This window comes from Pteronotus mesoamericanus, unplaced genomic scaffold (genome assembly GCF_021234165.1).
Source record: "Pteronotus mesoamericanus isolate MK-2021 breed Mesoamerican mustached bat unplaced genomic scaffold, CSHL_Meso_final contig_20, whole genome shotgun sequence".
Taxonomy (NCBI): Eukaryota; Metazoa; Chordata; class Mammalia; order Chiroptera; family Mormoopidae; genus Pteronotus; species Pteronotus mesoamericanus.
In genome coordinates this window covers 95790013-95809990 of record NW_026555085.1, presented here as the reverse complement: position 1 = coordinate 95809990, position 19978 = coordinate 95790013, and the positions used below count along the sequence as shown (strand labels likewise).

At 41.0% G+C, this 19978-nt stretch overlaps 1 protein-coding gene across 5 annotated transcripts in view; it reads left to right on the top strand.

Annotated features, from left to right (window-relative positions):
- The window catches only part of SYNE1 (spectrin repeat containing nuclear envelope protein 1), a 414665-nt gene that overhangs the window by 323521 nt on the left and 71166 nt on the right, over positions 1–19978 (top strand). For all 5 annotated transcript variants that reach the window (XM_054570132.1, XM_054570129.1, XM_054570128.1 and 2 more), the window contains 7 exons: positions 1774–1956; positions 2510–2656; positions 4725–4879; positions 5295–5442; positions 7440–7534; positions 10290–10524; positions 11988–12182. In XM_054570132.1, coding sequence (XP_054426107.1) covers positions 1774–1956; positions 2510–2656; positions 4725–4879; positions 5295–5442; positions 7440–7534; positions 10290–10524; positions 11988–12182 — 1158 coding nt within the window. The remainder of the gene's footprint in view (positions 1–1773; positions 1957–2509; positions 2657–4724; positions 4880–5294; positions 5443–7439; positions 7535–10289; positions 10525–11987; positions 12183–19978) is intronic.

Here is a 19978-nt window from a genome sequence, read left to right as displayed (position 1 = left end):
TTCTTTTAATATTTTAAAAATATTTTATTTACTTATTTTTGGAGAGAGGGGAAGGGAAGTAGAAAGAGAGGTAGAAAAACATTGATGTGTAAGAGAAACATCAATTGGCTGCCTCTTACATGCACCCTAACCAGGGACTGGGCCCACAACCCAGGCATGTGCCCTGACCGGGAATCAAACCTGAGACCTTTCACTTTGCAGAATGATGCTCAACCAACTGAGTCTCGCCGGTCATGGCCTGTACTTCTCTTTAATAGCTTTTTAGTATTTCTCTTTTTCACTGTATCTGCCAATGACCTATTTAAAGTTTTTGGGAAGAGTTCTCTTGTTTTACCCAGTGCATGGCTCTCATTATTTGTCCTTATTTATCATTATCTTAATGAATTCATTTCAAATATTTTCTTATAAACTTTCCCATTCAGTTTATCCCAAATGAGGCAAGTTATAAAAAGCACATAAATAAAAATTAACCTATTCTAATACCTTTCTATTAATAATAATCACTTTAGAGCTAAATTTTAATATTTACAATGAAGACAATTTATTGCATTTTCTTTCCACCTAGTTTATCCTTACAAGATTTGTCAGTTTTGACATGCAGTCCTCCTGAGCTGAGATACACCTATTTTAGAGTGCAGGGCTCCCAATTACTTCTGTGCATTTGCCTGATGTCTGCGTCAAGGTTAAAGTTACCCTCTGCCTTTCTTCTTCTCACAGTAGGCCCTGCATAGGCACAGCAGGCTCTGCTCTGTCCACCATATCTGGTGGGCCCCAGCAATAGGGAGAAGAATCGGTCAGTTGTCATGTCTTAGTGGAAGACGGAAGCAAGAAACAAAATTCCCATTGGCTTATCATTTTGAATATATAAGAGGGTCCCCTAAAAGATGGAGGCCAGGGGTGCCATGGAGAATCATGGAGGTGCAGTCCGCCCTTAGAGGTCCCCGCCAGAGCTGTGCTAGGGTTCTACACCCCACTGAGGCAGGAGGGTGGGCTGCAGCCACTGCGGTGCCACCACCCAGCATGCAGGAAATACTGTGGACAAACTCATCTCTTGGGCTTGTTTGATTAAGTAGAAAGAGGTAAAATGGAGCACTGTGTTTTCAGTTGGATATCAATTATATCAAGAAACAGAAAAAAAAAACTGCCAACTTGTACAGTTATTGGCTCTACTTGCAGAATTTGCTTACTTGTTTATGTATGTTTTTCTGCATTGCCCAATGCCCAACAATGAACCCATGTAGTTTTTATTATCAGAATAGTAAATGTATTCTTTAAAATTATAATATACATGCATATTTTTATTTTTGTTTTATTTTTTAAAGTTTATCTATTGAATTTATTGGTGTTCCATTGGCTAATAAAATTACATAGGTTTCAAGCGTACGGTTCTGTAACACATTATCTGTGTACCGTATTGTATGCTCGCCGCTCGGCATCAAGCTTCCTTCGAGCACCGTTAGCCCCCCGCTTCACCTGCTTCCACGTCCCCTTACCTCCCTTTCTCTCTGGTTATCACCATACTGCTGTCTGGGTCTGTGAGTTTTTTTCCCCCTTAATCCTCTCACCTTTTTCACTCAGCCCCTCATACATGCATATTTTTTAAAATTAGATTCACTTCTTGATTATTTTTTCTGCAAGTGAAGGCTATTGAGTGTCATAATGTGACAAGTAAGAATTGAGTGTTTCTACATATGTGGCCCTATGCTGATTGTTTATAATACGGAGTACACTTAACATGTTGTTTCATGACAGGCATATTTTCATCTTCTATAGGACCTCCTCAAAGGACTGGGGACAGTTAAGGATTCCCTGTTTGTTCTCCATGAGCTGGGAGAGCAACTCAAGCAACAAGTGGATGCTTCAGCAGCATCAGCCATTCAATCAGACCAACTCTCTTTGAGTCAACACTTGGGCACCCTTGAACAGGCTCTTCGCAAACAGCAGACTATGTTACAGGTACAGAGCTCGTATTCTGTAGGTATTGTGAATTAGGTCTTCTATAACTTCTGAGCATAAACACAAGAAAAAAATTTTTCAGTATTAGGACAATGCCTCCTTCAAGGCCAAAGAATTAAAATATAAACAAACTTGGAAGTTTCAGTGGGGATAGGGGGAGGTGGGAGTCTTACCCTGTTCTCTACAATAGAATTTTGCTCCTAAACCAATGCTTCCTTCCGTGGTACTGAGTAAAACATGTTCAGTTAATAAACACTAAGTGTTAAAAAAAAAATAACATGAAATAAACACTAAGTGGCTTTAATATTAAGATTCTGAATGCTTCTGTCTGGTAGTACATTTTAAAAGTGACTTTAACTGGTTACTTAATCCTACATAGAAGTAATTCATTCTAAGTTTCAGAAAAATTATATTAATCAAGAGAAGAAAATTTAAATCATGGTAACCTTGTATGTCAAATTGCAATTTGACATAGGATATGAGAAGTAATTTCAATAGCCACTTGTCCTTTCACTAGATTTCTAAATACCGATTTTCTTTGGTAATAAAAAAGGCTGGAATTCTTGACTATGAAACCTTCACCAAGAGTTTAGAAGCTTTGGAGGCCTGGGTAGTGGAAGCTGAGGAAACACTGCAAGGGCAGGACCCCAGCCACTCATCTGACCTCTCGGCCATCCAGGAAAGGATGGAGGAACTTAAGGTGAGTGAGCTGAAATCCTGGCCCCAGGCCTTCTGTGCTCTGTCCTCAAAACCTCAAGGAAAACGCCAAACTTCTGACTTGGGCCCACTTTTTATTTTGAGCTCTGTTTTCCTGCTCTCCTATGAAGAATAAACTGTCAATGAGCACAAGCTGATTTTGCAGCCCACGATGGGAGCCTGGCCCGGAAGTCCTGGGAAACCACCTCACTCCTTCCTCTTCCTACCTCTCACCCCTCCGCACGCCCAGCCCATGGCCTGCTTCCCAGGGACGTTTGTCTCCACCTCGCTCCTCATCGGCTCCTAGGTCAAGCTGCCCGCCGCCCTCTCAGAGCACTGCCGCAGGCCCCAGCGACCTTCCTGCAGCCACCCCGCCCCCTCCAACCCAAAGTGGCCAGACCAATCTTTTTTTAATTTTAATTTTTATATTATAGTTGACATACAGTGTTGTATTAGTTTCAGGTGTACAACATAGCGATTAGACACTTATTTAACTTACTCAGTGAATAACCCAATAAGCCTAATACTCCTGTCACACCCTACCAAAATGATCTTTTTCTTTTACTTTTACTTAATTGGGAAATATATTAAGAAGTCAGCAACGTAAATGAAATTATGCAGTAGCTATGCAGATTTTATCATATTATTCCTCTGCTTAAACCCCTCTGCGGGTTTCTTTGCTCTCGGGATGAGGAGCAGCGTAGATTCTCAGGCCTGACATCACCCGGCTTCCGCCTTTCTAAGGGTCTCATCCTCTTCGCTGTCCTCTCCCCGCAGCCACTCGGGAGCCACGGGGCTTCTGTGTCTGTGCGCGTGATGTGCCTCCTTTCCGGAATCCTTTTCTTCTCCCCACCACCTCCCCGCTCTCCAAAAGGAATAAAGCCTCTGGTCATTTTGTTCGAGGTCCCTCAGAAAGCCTCCGCGGCTGCCCCCAGTCAGATTCCCCAGGGACACGCTTCCATAATAGTGTTCTTTGTCTTCAGTATTTATCACACCATTTAATTATGTGCATGTGCCAGTGACTACTACTGTGGCCTCCGCTATTGAATAGTGCCTTCCTCTGTGCAAGCACCGTGAGGAGGAGAAGACGACCGTGGCTCAGTAGTTTGTTCATGGCTTACATCTACCAGTGGAAGTTCTGCCATCTAATAGTGATGCTCTTGGCTTCAACAATTGGAAAGGCTTGTCTTTTCTTCAGGGTAATGAGCTTTTTGCAGAGCCGTGCAAAGAGAAAACACACACAGCGAAAGGCAGCCTGGCATTTTGTCCTTCCTGTAGCTAGTCTCCCAGGTGGGGTGGTGAAAGCCCACAGGAAAACCACAGGAGGCAGGTTGTCTGGCGCCTGAGGGCAGGAAAGAGGCCTGAAAGCACAGCTGACTGTGGGGCTGGGATCAAAAACCTAACTAACACCGAGGCCCCTCAGATAATAAATGGAGCAGGACTGTGTCCCTCTAGCAAGAACCCAACAACTCTTGTTTGCCTGGCTGTACCCCATATTTGCTGGGTGACCTTGCGTAATTTCCTTACAGCTTCCGGGCCTCTTTTTCCTCACTGTAAAGTGGGAATAGTAGGTAGGACCTTGTGGGATTGTTTGGAGGATAAAGTGTTGTTGTACCACCCATAAGGTTCCTATAACAATGCTTAGTTCAAATGTGTTCAATAGATATTAACTATTATTATTATGAAGTAATAAGGGAGCAGATTAGCTTGGATAAATAAAGCATAAAGGGTAAGAAGTAAGCCTTTTCAGCCGTCAGCATAATTCTCATCCTTTAACAGTTCTATCAATAATTGCTTGTTAGTCAATAAATCAAGTAATTCCCACCTATAAGCTGCTGTCCCCTAAAGGACAGCGAGTAGCTGCAGCCACAGTGACAGCAGCAGCCATGGAGGCTGATGGGGAGAAGCAGCTCTTCCGTGTTTGCAGCTCTGGCCACTGCAGGCAAGTGGCCTCAAAATGCGGAGCAGACGGAAGACCAGCCGCTTCCTGAAATCCAGGGCCTCTGTGCCTTTGCGAGGCCTTTGCCTTTTCTGACCGTGGTGCTACACCTGCTTTCCAATCTTCCTTTCAGGCGCAGATGTTAAAATTCAGCAGCATGGCCCCTGATTTAGACCATCTGAATGAACTTGGCTACAGGCTACCCCTGAATGATAAAGAAATCAAAAGGATGCAGAGTCTGAACCGGCACTGGTCTCTGATCTCCTCTCAGACGACAGAGAGATTCAGGTAGAGTCACCAAGACACGTTCTGGCTGCTGTGGATATATCAGTAGAAAAAAAGCTCACGATCCGTGTACATTTATAAATGCTCAGTCTTCCTAATGATACAAAATCGGAACTAAAACTAAGAAACTCAAACTGTGGTTCCCCATACTTAATATAACTAAGTATTCTTTTAATCAAAAAAATAACAAACTCTTTCACGTAAAACTATTAGATACATCATCATATGATTTTTTACAACTTACTGTTTTGAACTTTTTTTCCATTTTTTTCCTAAATTTTACTACCTAGCGTGAAAGTTTTGTGATGATCAAATTAGAATTGGAGGCAGAAAATATTCCATCTTGTTTTACATGCTAAAAAAAGTATACCGATGAGCAACAACATAGCCAACTATTCTCTTCCCTTTATTTTGTCAGTAAGTTGCAGTCATTTTTGCTTCAACATCAGACTTTCTTGGAAAAATGTGAAACGTGGATGGAATTCCTGGTTCAAACGGAGCAAAAGTTAGCAGTAGAGATTTCAGGCAATTATCAGCATCTTTTGGAGCAGCAGAGAGCACACGAGGTAAGTGATGCTAGGAGACTTGGGGCGGATAAAATAGGCTTTTGGAAGATGATGCAAAATCCCAGTGAAGGAATAAAAGTGTTGTACCTAGTACTGAGTCTGCTCAAATGTGTGCACTGTTTTTGCCTTCCTTCTTAAGGCTGAGGTTTTGATAGCTTAATTACAAAAATGTAGTTCTTTACCCCATAGTTGGTTATAAGCATGTGGCAGGCTTCAGTACCCTGTAATGGAGAGGGTGTGTGGAAGGGGTTCAGAAAGTGGGACTCAATTTTCAGAGTGAGCTACAGACTATATTAATATCTTCAAGGCTAGTTGCTAAAGAGAGAATGGTTTGATTAAAACTCATTAATAAATGAAAACTGTGTGTTCTTTAAAAGACATATGTGCATTTTATACAAGGGAATGAAGCTACCAAATATCTCCAAATGCACTTCTGGGCCAAATTACATTATAATTACTTCTCAAGAAACACTGAGAAAGAATTAGATACAAAATGCAAATTAGTTTATTTGCTGTTAGTGTCTATTTTGCCATTTACTGGTGTGACTAAGTGGTTCCACATGTTTATAAAACACAGGCAAATAGAAAAATAGGATTTACCTGAAAGCAGAGAAAAGACTTAATGCAGAACTTCAAAGAGAATACAACTAATTGTAATGCATTTTGTTTACATGGAAGAAATAGAAAATTTAAATATGTGTAAGACACTTTAAAGTCCATTTTCACAGAGTTGACCGAAAAAGAAATAAAAGACACTATGAATGAAATCTACAGTGAGATACCCCTTTACACCCATTAGGAAGCTACAACGAAAGAGTTCAGTGTTGATGAGAGAATAGAGAAATTGGAATCCTTATATGTTGCTGGTAGGAAGTGAAAATAGTGGAGCTTCTTTGGAAAGCAGTTTGGCAGTTCCTCAAACTGTTAACTGTAGAGTTGCCATGTGACCTAGTATTTCCACTCCTAGGTGGAATTCAGCCAAGAGAAATGCAAATATGTGTTTATACATACACCTGTGTAGACAAAAATTGGTACAAAAGTATTGTTTATGGTGGCATTATTCATCGTAGCTAAAAAGTGGAAGCAAACCAAATATCCACCAACTACTGAAGAATAAATAAATAAAATGTGGTATGTTTGTACAATGGAATACCATTCAGCAATTAAAAGGCAGCACTGATGTATACTGCAACATGGTCAGCCTTGAAAACAGTATGCTAAGTAAAAAGAAGCCAATCACATGAGATAGCATATTGCATAATTCCATTTACATGTAATGTCTAGAGTAAGCAAATCCATAGAGACAGAAAATAAGTTCATAGTTACCTGGGGCAGGGGGGTTGAGAGGAAATGGGGAGTGATTTTTAACGAGTATGGAGTCCTTTCGGGGGGAATGAAATGGTCTGAGGTTTATCATGGTATTGGTTGCACAACTCTGCAAAATTAATAAAAACCATTAAATTGTACACTTTAAATAAGTGAATTATATGGTATGTAAATTATATCTCAATAAAACTGTTCAAACAAGAATGGAAAAAATTTTAAATACTTTCTGTTGAATTTTTTAGTAGTGAGGTAATTTTATTAACCAAATTAAATTGAAAAATAGTGAGTTAAAAAAAAGGGTGTTTTTTTTCCCATTTAACTTTTTAAAAGGCCTTCAGCTAACCTGTCTGAAAAAGAACCAATTCTGCATACAGAAGAAACTGGAATACAATATATGTGTTAACTGACTTTATAGGTCATTTCAAAAGAAAGGGGAGGAACATAACTTTACTTTTAGTCAGTTTTAATAAACAAAAACTAAATTGTATGTATATCTTAATTGATGCTTGAAAAATACATTATTTCTATACTGCAGGATAAAACACATATCCTGATTCAGCAGGAGATAGTTTTCATAACCTTGCTTAAATCAGAATTTTTGGAAACTTATTAGAGAACTAGTCATTAAAATAAGAACTCTAAAGTATTTTTTTAATTTTTTTAAATAAAAGTTGTTTCAAGCAGAGATGTTCAGTCGTCAACAGATTTTGCACTCAATCATTACTGATGGGCAGCGTCTTCTGGAACAAGGTCAAGTTGATGACAGGTAGGATCTTTGATATATTACTATGAAGAAAGGTTGCCATAAATTAGTCATTTTCTTTTTAATGAGCAGATTAGAAGGCATATATCCAATCTTCCTAAGGCAATTGTACTGCAATAGAGCCTCAGTAATTGGAGAAAAGGCTTCTCCAAATCTCTGAAATGACTGAGTATTGAATGTTTTTAAAGAATTGCTATTATATTATATGAAGGACATAGAGTAATTGGAAATCACCTAGCCAACCATTGCTAGTCATCTGTAGGAGACTGGAACTAATAAGTAGATGAGAATGAATTGTATCAATGATGCATCAATGGTTTATAAACAGATGCTCCTAATATTCTTATATGATTACAGAAATTTTATTCCTAAAAGGAGCATAGAGATCACTAGACCATCATTCTTACTTATAGATGAAAAAACTTGAGGTCCAGAAATGCGAACTGATTTGACCAAGGTCACGTAACGATGTAGCACAGAAGCAAGCCTGGAATTCGGTACCTGTTTTTTAAGTCAGGACCAGCCCGTGTTCTCAAACCTTGATAAATCCACCAGATTTGAAAATGGTGTGCTACCTTAAGTCAGATTACACTCAACCTGAAATACTGCTTCCTCTTCACTTCCTTAGCAGATTCTCTTTTTATGAAAAATGCAGGAGTAATATCTAGCTCCTCTTTAGATTTGTGGCGTGTGAATTGATGATTTAATACTACATCTACATTTCCTAGGAACAATATTTATGCGATCCCACCTATACTTTGTGGTGATATTTGCAGTATAACCCTCATTTATTTTATTACATACATATATTTTTCCCATATTTAACACTAGTAGTTTTAATTATAATGAACTTAGTATTGTTTTTTTAATATAAAGTAAATCATTTTTATTAAGAGGACTTTTAAAAAATGTTTTGGAAGCAATTTCAGTTTTAAGTGGACATTTCTTTGGAAGTACACAAGAGATTTTTATGGTTAAGCTTGGAACAACAAAGTGTGATGCCATATTTATTCTAGTCTAAGCCAAATGGACTATAACTTTACAGAGAATTTAAGTCCTTCAAAATAAAATGAATTTAGATGCAATTAACTTATCTCTTGCTTTATCCTCCCTTAGCCAACTCTATCACAATATTAACAAAAGTTTGAGTCATTATGTAAAATAAAATTTAAAATTCATGCACAAGCCAACATCTATTAAATTGTAAGTGCTCACAGGGAAAAACACCAAGGGATGAAAATATGAGGGTCAGACTTGAGAATAATTTTGAAAATTGCCAATGAATAAGAAATTCAGACTAGAGTGTGTTGATAGTAGGAGGGCCTCAGATTACAAATGTATTGATTGTGTTTCAAAAGTTCATTTATGACTTTTGTATTTTAAAGGTCAAGTTCAGCTGTGGGAACAGTGTCATGTGTCAAGTAGTCCTCACACTGGCAGGTAGCTCAGGACAGCTCTGCTCTCTGAAGTGGGGATGAGGGCTCCCAGAAGACCTTGGATAGTTCTCCGGCAGGGAGAGCGCTAGGCAGGCACTTTTCACGTTGGAGGATAGTCTCAAATCCTAGAGTCGCCCCTTTTCATGGATGAGGGATGCTTGTAACTTTTAGAGAGGTCTTACAAACCTAATGCATCATATTTGGTTCTACTAGAATTAGATTATAAATATCAGAAATTCTCTTTAAAAAACAGGAACACTATTAACACTTTTGCTTACAAAATCAGGGTTTAAAGTGGTATCTAGCTAATACAAGGTATCAAGACTATGAATCCAGAAGACTAAGTCCAATTCAGATCTGAAGCTACACCACCCCCCCAGAGGAGAAACAGCATATCTAGGGAATAAAAGCAAAGCTAATATCACAGAGAAAGAATGAGGAAGGTTATACACTAGTACTAAAATGTGTGAACAACTGTAATCTATAAGGACACTCATTTTATTTGATACTGGACAAATCAGCTTAGACTGCAAGTTGAATGATAAAGAAAACTTAATAAATAAGTACCAACATTTTTTAAAGGTAAAAAACACAGAGGTATGAAAAACAAACTAAAAAATATCTTATTTACTTGAAAATTGAAAAAGCTTTATTAAAATTTAATACCTCTAAGTATATGGATCTATGGACAAGCTTTGTACAGAGAGTGATAACTAATAGTTTTTCTTTCTCTAAGAACAAAGTAAAATGAATTTTAAATGTAGAAGGGACAATGGACAATTTAAGATGAATATGCAGAAAAATTTGCTAAAGATTGGGGCTATTTATTGTGACGATATACTGGGAGTTTATGGAGCACAGCTCTTTAAAATAACGTAATTTTATTTAACATAACCTCTGTCTAGCTGAGGACAGAGGTTATAAATAAGCTTTGCTCCCCGTTTTCTCTGGCTGTATCCCATACACAGGATGTTGCCGCATGCTCCAGGTGGGTGCCATTCCTATTGTCACTGCTGCCCTATGCTCCCTCCCCTCTTATGCGCTCAGGGAGATAGCCAATGACATTGACCTTATATATAGGCCTTCAACCTGTGCTGAAACATGAGCACACTCACTGTTTTCAAACACCGGTATTTTAATTGTTAGTACTTTTAAATGTACTTGCCATGGACCTGATAGCAGACTATAGCATGATATTTTGGAAATTTCTGCTCTAGATCACTTCTCAGGGCTCACAGTCAGCAAGAACGTGTACACTGGTTGATAAGGTAACTACATCCAGGATAACAGTGTTTTCCTCTATGTAATTGTTTGTTCACCAGGGATGAATTCAACCTGAAGTTGACACTTCTCAGTAATCAGTGGCAGGGAGTGATTCGCAGGGCCCAGCAAAGGAGAGGCATCATCGACAGCCAGATCCGCCAGTGGCAACGCTATAGGGAGATGGCAGAAAAGCTGCGTAAATGGTTGGTCGAAGTGTCCTATCTCCCCATGAGTGGTCTCGGAAGTGTCCCAATACCACTGCAACAGGCAAGGACCCTCTTTGATGAAGTACAGGTAAGGGCCAGAGCACACTGCTTTTGAACCTCTTTTGTATTTGCACTGCGCCCTAGCCTGAGTTTCAGCAGCGTTCTGCAGTGACTCTGGAATGAGGACAAACATTGTTCTTCAGTGTCCACAGACACATAGAAAATGACCGCATTCCAAAGCCCACATTTAATGATGAGAGGATGGTAGGTTTCAGCCTCTTACTAACACTCCTTCTACTTCACACGCCCAGGCCTCCCAGCAGTTCGTTGGATCTCAGCAGGAGTGGAAAGGAAAGGGAGGGAAAACCCTGCATTGGTTACACACAGTTCACTCATGAGCCATTGAAGCATGTCACAGAAGTATCCCAGAGAAGATACGGGCTCAGTCCTGTTTGTCCAGTCCTGGACTACCCCCTACTTTCACCAGCCTGGGAACTGAGGAGTCCGGCCTCCTGGTGTGCTCATCAGGCCTTCCTCTTCCCTTTGAAGGTTGCTGTTCTCTGCTTCCTTTTTCCTCCTCGCTTCTCTGGGAGACCTCGTCTACACATGCGGCTTCCACTGCACCCCACCAGCAGAGAATGGCCAAATTGGTATCTTCCGGTCACATTCACCTGCTGAGCTTTTAGCTCATTATTCAGTTGCCTTTCAGATTTACGTCTATATACATCACAGTCGTAACATACTCTGTAGGTTCCAATGAAGCCTGTGTTCTCTGGGCCACCGATTCTCCATCAGCCCATTGCCCATGTTCCCAATCCAAAGAAATGCCATCAACAGCTCTCAGGCCTCTCAGCTAGGAACCCCAGAGGCATCTGTAGCTATATTCTTCTTCTCTCCCTCCCTGTGTCTCATAGTCCTCAAGTGGCCATCCCTCCTGCCACTGCCTTAGAGTAGGTGCTCATGATCCCTTGTCTACATAGACAATATAGCTTTCTAACTTGTCTTAGTAGATTCTGTATATGCTCTTCTTCAATTGCATTTTCCACCCTCCTGCCGAATTCTTTCAGCAGACACATCACTTCCCTACTTAATATTCTTCTGTGAATCTCAGTCACTTTTATTTCAAAAACTAAATTCCTGTGTAGGGTGTGGTCTTGCCTCATGTCCTACCACTCTCTCACATGCCTCCTGTATTCCAGCCACTGAGAACTACCTCCAATTTCCTGCATTCACATTGACCTTGTACAGCGCATGAACCCATCCTCACTTCCCCGCCTGGAAGGTGTCCTCTCCCTGACTCCTGAACCTCACATGACACCGGCTTCTGAAACCGGTTGTGTCTACGTGGACGTTATCAGGTCTCTTCCTGTTGAATTCCCATTTATTTACACATTGTTTCATTCATGCACAAAGTACTAGCTCAATAAATGCTTATAGGATGAAAGAGGGCATGCTATGGATGCAAACAGTCGAATCATTTAAGAATACTTATAATAGGGAGACGGTGGGAAAAAAAAGAATGAGAAAGTAAAAATCTACGGTTTCTTTCAGTTCAAAGAAAAGGTGTTCCTGCGACAACAAGGCAGCTACATCCTGACTGTGGAGGCAGGCAAACAGCTCCTGATCTCTGCAGACAGTGGGGCAGAGGCCGCCTTGCAGGCTGAACTCGCGGAAATCCAAGAGAAGTGGAAATCCGCCGGCATGCGTCTGGAGGAACAGAAGAAAAAACTGGCCTTCTTATTGAAGGTGAGCTCATCCCCTTCCTCCTACAGATGTAATGTCGTTGATAGAGTATGCATATCAGCTGTAAGAGTTGTGTTGCTTCCTCCCATGGGTGTCCTGCAAATCAAGTGATGCAAAGGCCATTGTCAAACCCTGCACTATTTTGATCCCCTGTGTTTTATTTAAGACTTTGTCCTGTCTCGCACGAACTAGAGAAGTTTTCCAATTTTCAGCAGTTTGTCTTTCAGGAAAATCCCCCAACAAAGTAGTTTTAAGTGTAACAAGACTATTCAAGTGATGAATTCTGATTACTGGCTGGTGCAAAGCCAGAAGCCTTGTGATGACTGTATAAAGCTAGACAGGAATGCAAAGAGTAGATTCCACTCCCTAATGTAAGACTCCAAACTGGTTTTCAAGATCGATATCTCTTACTTTATAGCAGGGTAAACCTATCCAAGGAGATATGTTTGATTTGATCATAGCTTATCTAAGCATGTTGCTGTGAGATAAAAATCTCCAGGAGGGGTATTAAGCCTTTGGTTGGCTACAGGTTTCAGACCGATCACACAGAAAATTTAGGGAAATGTAAATTTATCCAGACTTCTTACAATTTGCTTTTCTCCCTTACTTTCCAAATCCTTGTATAACCCATAATAAATCAGCAATTGAAATGGAGGGTGGGCTCTACACTTTGATAAATCCAAGTTAAAGCTATAATAACCCAGGTAACTTGGTTGACTCAACCTACCTAAGCCTCAGTTTCTTCATATCTAAAGTAGGCATGATTATACATCCTTCATATGGCACTGTAAGGATTTAATGAAATATCGAAAGTAAATCATGCAGCACATATTAAGCTCTCAGTAAATGATGGTAATTATCATTGTTGATATTATCATTTTAAAAAAGTGAACACAGCTAAATACTAAAGTTTTATATACATTGATACCCACCGACAGTTTAATGCAATTGTCTTTTAAATTCAACCCATCACTTTTTTGGATCAAAGTAATAACTAAAGTAAATGGAATACATGTTTTTTAATGCTTAAAGTATGTACACTCATGGGTTTATCCTACTAAATTTTATTTAATAATAATACATCAGCTTGTGTGTAGGAAACAATCAATCAAAAATGCCGCTGAGCATCTGTTAAAGAACCATTATTTGCACACAGCAGGACTCATCAGCAATATAATATGACTACTTCTTTTTTCTTCATATTTGCTTTCAGGAAAGGATTAAAAACATCGTAACTCATTCTGTAGAGAACATGTTAATCACATATTTTTCTTTATTTGTGATGTGATTATTGGACACATTCCTCGGACCTCAGAGGGCGAGATGGTTGAGTCACTGCATTTGCTTTTCTTTTTTTTTTTTTTTGTTTTTTTTGTTAATTCTGATTTTATTTTATTTTTTAATTAATTTATTTCCTTTTTAAATACATTTGTCTCTGCCTTCCCCCCCCCTTTCCCTTGCCCCCTCCCACCTTCCCTCCCTCAGCTCTTCCCCTTTGGTTTTGTCCATGAGTCCTTGCTATATGTTCCTTGACTTTCCCCTTCCCTTCCCTTTCCCTGCCCCCGCCTTCCCTCTTGTCTCTGTTGCTTTCTTTTCCTTTCAGTGTTGCTGGTCATATTTACCTTGCTTCTTTGCCTTGTTGGTTAGGTTCCGCTTATAGGTGAGATCATATGGTATTTGTCTTTCGCCCCCTGGCTTATTTCGCTTAGCATGATGCTCTCCAGTTCCATCCATGCTGTTGCGAAGTTTAGTACTTCTTTTTTTCTTTCTGCTGCATAGTATTCCATTGTGTATATGTACCATAATTTTTTGATCCAATCATCTACTGATGGGCATTTAGGTTGCTTCCAACACTTGGCTATTGTAAATTGTGCTGCTATGAACATGGGGGTGCATAGGTTCTTTTGTATTGGCGTTTTGGTGTTCTCAGGGTATAGTCCCAGCAGGGGAATCGCTGGATCAAAAGGCAGTTCCATTTTCAGCTTTCTGAGGAAATTCCACACTGCTTTCCATAGTGGCTGCACCAGTCTGCATTCCCACCAACAGTGGACTAGAGTTCCCTTTTCTCCACAGCCTCGCCAGCACCTGTTGTTTGTGGATCTGTTTATGATGGCCATTCTGACTGGTGTGAGGTGGTACCTCATGGTGGTTTTGATCTGCATTTCTCTAATGGCTAGTGATGCAGAGCATCTTTTCAAATGCCTCTGGGCCCTCTGTATCTCCTCCTTAGAAAAGCATCTGCCCAGGTCCTTTGCCCATTTTTTGATTGGATCGTTTGTCTTCTTGGAGTCAAGTCGAGTGAGTTCTTTGTATATCTTGGAGATCAAACCTCTATCTGATGTATCATTAGCAAATATATTTTCCCAAATGCTTGGCTCCCTTTTCATTTTGCTGATGTTTTCTTTAGCCGTGCAGAAGCTTCTTATTTTGATGAGGTCCCACTTGTTTATTCTTTCCTTTATGTCCCTTGCTTTAGGAGACATATCAGTGAAAAAATTGCTGCGTGGGATATCTGAGAGTTTCCTGCCAATGTTCTCCTCTAGGACTTTGATGGTGTTGCGACTTATATTTAAGTCTTTTATCCATCTTGAGTTTATTTTTGTGTATGGTGTCAGCTGATGATCCCATTTCAATTTTTTGCATGTAGCCATCCAGCTCTCCCAACACCATTTGTTGAAGAGGCTGTTATTGCTCCATTTTATGCTTCTGCCCCCTTTGTCAAATATTAGATGTCCATAGAGACCTGGGCTTATTTCTGGGCTTTCTATTCTGTTCCACTGGTCTATGGGTCTGTTCTTGTGCCAGTACCAGATTGTTTTGAGTATAGTGGCTTTGTAGTAGAGTTTGATGTCCGGTATTGTGATCCCTCCTACTTTGTGTTTCTTTCTCAAAATTGCTGCAGCTATTCGAGGTCGTTTATGGTTCCATATAAATTTTTGAAATGTCTGTTCTATTTCTGTGAAATACGTCATTGGTATCTTAATAGGGATTGCGTTGAATCTATAGATTGCTTTTGGTAGTATGGACATTTTAAGGATATTAATTCTTCCAATCCATGTGCACGGTATATGCTTCCATTTATTTGTGTCTTCCTTAATTTCTTTTTTCAATGTTGTATAGTTTTCTGCGTACAGGTCTTTTGTGTCTTTGGTTAAATTTATCCCTAGGTACTTTATCTTTTTTCGTGCTATATCGAATGGTATATTTTTCCTGATTTCTTCTTCTTCTATTGCATTGCTGGTGTACAAAAACGCCTTTGATTTCTGAATGTTGACTTTGTATCCTGCTGTTTTGCCAAATTCACTTATTAGGTTGAGGAGTTTTTTGGTAGAGTCTACAGGGTTCTCTATGTACACTATCATGTCATCTGCAAACAATGATAGTTTTACTTCCTCCTTTCCTATTTGGATGCCTTTTATCTCTTTCTCTTGTCTGACCGCTGTGGCTAGGACTTCCAATACGATGTTGAAAAGAAGCGGTGAGAGTGGACATCCTTGTCGTGTTCCCGATCTTAGTGGGAAAGCTTTCAGTTTTTGCCCGTTGAGTATGATATTGGCTGTAGGTTTTTCATATATGGCCTTTATTACGTTGAGGAATGCCCCATTGATTCCCATTTTGCTGAGTGTTTTGATCATAAATGGGTGCTGTACCTTGTCAAATGCTTTTTCTGCATCTATCGAGATGATCATGTGGTTTTTGTCTTTTCTTTGATTTATGTGGTGTATCACGTTTACTGATTTGCGTATATTGAACCATCCCTGCATCCCTGGGATGAATCCCACTTGATCGTGATGGATAATCTTTTGAATGTATTGCTGGATGCGGTTTGCCAATATTTTGTTGAGGATTTTAGCATCTATGTTCATCAGCGAAATTGGCCTGTAGTTTTCTTTCTTTGTAGGGTCTTTATCTGGTTTTGGGATCAGGGTGATGCTGGCCTCATAGAAGGAGTCTGGCAGTCTTCCCTCCTCTTGGATTTTTTGGAATAGTCTGAGAAGGACAGGGGTTAGCTCTTCCTTAAATGTTTTGTAAAATTCTCCTGGGAAACCGTCTGGCCCTGGACTTTTGTGTGCTGGGAGTTTCTTGATTACTGCTTCAATTTCCCCAACTGTTATCGGTCTGTTCAAGCTTTCTGTTTCTTCCTCCTTCAGTGTTGGAAGATTATACTTTTCTAAAAATTTGTCCATTTCATCCAGATTTTCAAATTTCTTGGCATATAATTGTTCATAATAGTTTCTGATGATCATTTGTATTTCTGTGGTATCAGTTGTTATTTCTCCTCTTTCATTTCTGATATTATTAATTTGGGTCCTCTCCCTTTTTTTCTTGATGAGTCTGCTTAAAGGTTTGTCCACTTTATGAATCTTTTCAAAGAACCAGCTTCTGGATTGGTTGATCCTCTGAATTGTTCTTTTTGTCTCTATGTCATTCAGTTCTGCTCTAATCTTGACTATTTCCTTCCTTCTACTTGCTCTGGGATTTATTTGTTGTTGTTTCTCCAGTTCTTCAAGTTGTAGTGTTAGGTCTTTTATTTGAAATGTTTCTATCTTTTTAAGGTAAGCCTGTATTGCTATGAACTTCCCTCTCAGGACCGCCTTTGCTGTGTCCCATAGGTTTTGGACAGTTGTCTGTTCATTTTCATTTGTTTCCAGAAATTTTTTTATTTCTTCTCTTATCTCATTATTGACCCATTCATTGTTTAAAAGTGTACTGTTCAGTCTCCATGAGTTTCCAAGTTTTTGAAGTTTCTCTTTGAGTTTGATTTCGAGTTTCAAGGCCTTGTGGTCTGAGAAAAAGTTTGGTATTATTTCAATTTTCCTGAATTTACTGAGGCTTGCTTTGTGTCCTATCATGTGGTCTATCTTTGAAAAACTGCCGTGAGCATTTGAAAAGAATGTGTATTTTTCTTCTTTGGGATGTAAGATTCTATATATGTCAGTTAAGTCTCTTTGATTCAGTGTTTCATTCAGTGCCACGATATGTTTATTAATGTTTTGTTTGGAAGATCTGTCCATTTTGGACAGTGGGGTGTTGAAATCCCCTACTATCAGTGTGTTGCTGTCTATATCTTTTTTTGAAGTCATCCAACAATTTCCTTATAAACTTGGGGGCTCCTATATTGGGAGCATATAAGTTTACAATGTTGATGTCTTCTTGATAGATTCTTCCTTTAAGTATGATAAAGTGCCCCTCTGGGTCTCTCTTTATGGCCTTTGCTTTGAAATCGAATTTGTCTGATACAAGTATGGCAACGCCAGCCTTTTTCTCATGTCCATTTGCTTGGAATATTATTTTCCATCCCTTTACTTTCAATCTGTGTAGGTCTTTTGCTCTGAGGTGGGTCTCTTGTAGGCAGCATATGTGTGGGTCATGTTTTCTTATCCATTCAGCTACCCTGTGTCTTTTGATTGGGGCATTTAATCCATTCACATTGAGAGATGTTACTGATAGAAACTTACTCATCTTTTCTCTTTGTACTTGTGTTCCTCTCTGTCTCATTCTTTTCCTTCATCTGCTTAAACCAGTCCCCTTAGCATATCTTGGAGTGCTGGTTTGGTAGAGATGTATTCTTTTAGCTTTCTTTTGTCTGGGAAACTCCGTATTTCTCCTTCTATTTTAATGGAGAGCCTAGCTGGGTAGAGCAGCCTTGGCTGTAGGCCCTTGCTTTTCATGGCTTGGAATATTTGTTGCCATTCCCTTCTGGCTTGGAGTGTTTCTGTTGAGAAGTCAGCTCCTAGGCGTATCGGGGCCCCCTTGTATGTTACTTTCTCCTTCTCCCTTGCTGCCTTGAGGATTCTCTCTTTGTCTTTGACATTTGCCATTTTAATGATGATGTGTCTTGGAGTGGACCTCCTTGGGTCCTTCTTGAGTGGGGTCCTCTGTGCCTCCTGGATCCATGAGAGCCTTTCTCTCCTCAAATTAGGGAAATTTTCCATCATTACTTTTTCGAGGAGGTTCTCTATCCCTTGCTCCTCTTCTTCTCCTTCTGGTATCCCTATTATACGGATATTATTGCGTTTCAGGTTGTCCTGCATTTCCCTAAATGCTTCTTCATTCTTTTTGAGCCGTTTTTCCATTTCTTGCTCTTTCTGGGAGCTTTTTTCTACCTTATCCTCCATCTCACTGATTCGATCCTCAGCTTCATCCAGCCTGCTTTGGATTCCTTCTACTGTGTTCTTCAATTCAGAAATGGTATTCTTCATATCCTCTTGTGTCTTCTTGATAGTTTCTATGTCCTTTTCCAGGCTGATATAGTTTGCTGTAAGATCCTGATAGTTTCTCTGCAGTTTCTCATAGTTCTCTTTGAGCTGGCTGAGCTCATTGAGCTTCCTTAGAACCATTGTTTTAAATTCCATATCTGATAGTTCCCTTGCCTCTATTTCATTGAGCTCTCTCTGTGGGGAGTCCCCTTTTCCACTCATTTGGGGAGAACTTCTTTTTCTTCCCATTTTTGTGAGAGTCTGTTAAGTATTTTTGTCCTTTACTTTTCTTTCTGGGCTTGCCTCTGATGATGTCAGTTGTTGACCCTATAGGGCCTTGGGTTGTTTGTTTGAGCCTTTCAGGAGTCTAATGCCTGTGTCTGACTCCTGCTTGGGACAGCTCTGTGACCCCTTCGGTCAGGGCTGGGCTATTTTTTGGGATCTCTCTGCGCTCTCACGAGAGCTCCTTGAGCGCGTTCCCAGCGCGGCAGGGTCCCCCACCTGCCTGGGCTCGCATGTGTTTGCCCCAGACCAGGGGCCTTATTCGCCACCTCCCGTGTTCATCTGACCTCCCTGGCACGCGAGCTTCGCGGCACTGGTCAGTTTAGAGTCTTCTATTGTGTGTTTTCCCCGCTTTTGGCTCTTTGGGTGCGTTGCTTGCCCTCGCCAAATGGGGACTACGGAAATGGGAGGAAATCAGCTCTCCGGTTAATCCTGTTTCTGGTCTCTCCTCCAGGGACTCTGGGCAGCTCTACTTATTTTGTGGGCTGCTCCGCAATCGCGGCGGGCGGGTCAATTTACGCCTGCCCTTGCCCCTCTGTGCAATCCCTCGCAGGCCGTATGGGTGCCAGTCTGTGTGAGGCCTTGCTGGCAGGTGCAAGCGTTTGCCAGCCCGCGTGGGTCACACACACGCTCGCCAACCCTCGCCAGTCACTCGGCGCAAGTGTGCGCGCCTGCTCTGGGTGTTTTGGGGGTGTCTATGTTTGCTTTTCGGCTTTTGGCTCTTTTGGGGTGTGGCCTCTTCCCGCGCAATGGAGACTTCGGCAAGGAGAAGGAGTCAGGACTCCCCGGTTCCTCCTCCCGTTCTTTCCCCAATGCCTCCGTTTCTAGTCTCCCCTCAGGGGCCTCTGGGCAGTTCTGTGACCCCTTCGGCTGAGGATCCAACCCCTGTGCGGACTGCGTTTCAATCGCAGGCAGTCTGGTTCATGCGCGCCCCGCTTCTGCCTCTTTGGGGTCGCGCCTTTCCAGCCCACAATGGAGACTACCGAACGGGGAGGGAGTCGGGACTCCCCGGTTCCTCCTCCCGTTCTTTCCCCAACGCCACTGTCTCCAGTCTCTCCTCAAGGCTCTCCCAGACAGTCTGCACTCAGCCCCGCAGGTCACACGCGCACAAGCTGTGTGCGGAGCGCACAAAAGGCAGGTTAATTGATTCCCTTATGCCTGAGCGAGATGGTAGCTGCAGAGTGGGAAGTGCGTTATCACCCGGGCTCCACCGGCCGCAGAGTCAGTTCTCTTCACAAAGTTTTCCTCACCAGTCTTTTCCCAGGCACCAGCCCACCCTGCTGCCGCCTGTACCCAGCGATCAAGGAGGGTGGCTGC